Source organism: Mastomys coucha, unplaced genomic scaffold (genome assembly GCF_008632895.1).
Source record: "Mastomys coucha isolate ucsf_1 unplaced genomic scaffold, UCSF_Mcou_1 pScaffold18, whole genome shotgun sequence".
Lineage (NCBI taxonomy): Eukaryota > Metazoa > Chordata > Mammalia > Rodentia > Muridae > Mastomys > Mastomys coucha.
The window spans coordinates 30,943,404-30,944,709 of NW_022196900.1; the positions used below are offsets into that span (position 1 = coordinate 30,943,404).

Below are 1,306 nucleotides of genomic sequence, written 5' to 3' on the forward strand. Positions count from 1 at the left end.
TACCGGCATGCGAGCACAGGGTCCCCAGTGGAAGAGTTAGAGAAAGGGCTGAAGGAGCTGAAGGGTTTGCAACCCCATAGGAAGAACAACAATATCAACCAACCAGTACCTCCCAGAGCTCCCAGGGACTAAACTACCAAAGAGTACATATGGAGGGACACATGGCTCCAACTACATATGTAGCAGAGAATGGCACTGTCTGGCATCAATAGCAAGAAAAGCCCTTGGTCAGGTGAAGGCTTGATTCCTCAGTGTAGGGGAATACCAAGGTGGTGAGGTGGGAGTGGGTGGGTGGGAGGAGGAGCATCCTTATAGAAGCAGGGGGAGAGGGAGTTTCTGGAGGGGAAACTGGGAAAGGGGATAACATTTGAAATGTAAATACATAAAATATCTAATAAAAAATTAAAAAAATAGGTGCAGTACAGAGGTATAGGTACTTCCCAGAAAGCCTAATAACTTAAGCTCAATTCCCAGGACCTAGATGGTAGAAGCAGAGATCTGACTACTGTAAGTTGTTTTCAGACCTCCATGAGTGCCATGGCAGGCATTCTCCCTTCCCCCAGGCATAATGAATATTTTTCAAAAAGAAAGCAAAATAAAAACAAGAATAATAAAGGGTATATGAAATTTGAGACTTCTGATAATAGAATAAAGTAAACCAAGAATATGTTTCCTTAGTATCCAGTCATATGTTAATAGATACAATAAAGATATTTCACTGGAAATGCCTGTAAGAGAACCCCTTCCAGTGAACAGAAGTCTTAGTCACCCTCACCTTCCATTCTCTTCTTCCAACTCCTCCAAGTTTCCCAACACAGTTTCTCCTTACAAAAGTACAACAGACCTCACGTCCACACTCTGTTGCTTACCTGTTACAGAGGATGCTAATGGCTCCATGTGGACTACAGTGACATGGCAGGCAGAGACCAAAGGTGTGATTCAGGTAAAAGCCCTCTTTGCAGGTGTCACAGTGAAGACCCTGATAACCCACACGACAATCGCACTGCCCTGTGGTCTGGTTGCAGTGCTTTACATCCAAACTTCCAACCTCAGAACAGTTACACATATGCTCTGAAAACAAAAGAAAGCCATCATCAAACTTTAGTTTTTGTTCAAAAACATTTGTGATCAATTTTTAGGGCTAGAAAAAATAATTCTGGTTTTGGCTTCTTAGACTAGGCAGTTTATTTAAATTATGAAACATATACAACAGAGTTCATAACACATGGATAGTTCATAATTATAAAGCTGACATTCTCAATTTCCTCTGAAGTTCTCTTCATTCTCTACTTGCTTATTTTAAGCC

At 41.4% G+C, this 1,306-nt stretch overlaps 1 protein-coding gene across 1 annotated transcript in view; it reads right to left on the reverse strand.

Annotated features, from left to right (window-relative positions):
• Nucleotides 1–1,306, reverse strand: part of Megf9 (multiple EGF like domains 9) — a 100,955-nt gene that overhangs the window by 50,055 nt on the left and 49,594 nt on the right. Inside the window, exon 2 of the mRNA XM_031377672.1 lies at nucleotides 870–1,071. Coding sequence (XP_031233532.1) covers nucleotides 870–1,071 — 202 coding nt within the window. The remainder of the gene's footprint in view (nucleotides 1–869; nucleotides 1,072–1,306) is intronic.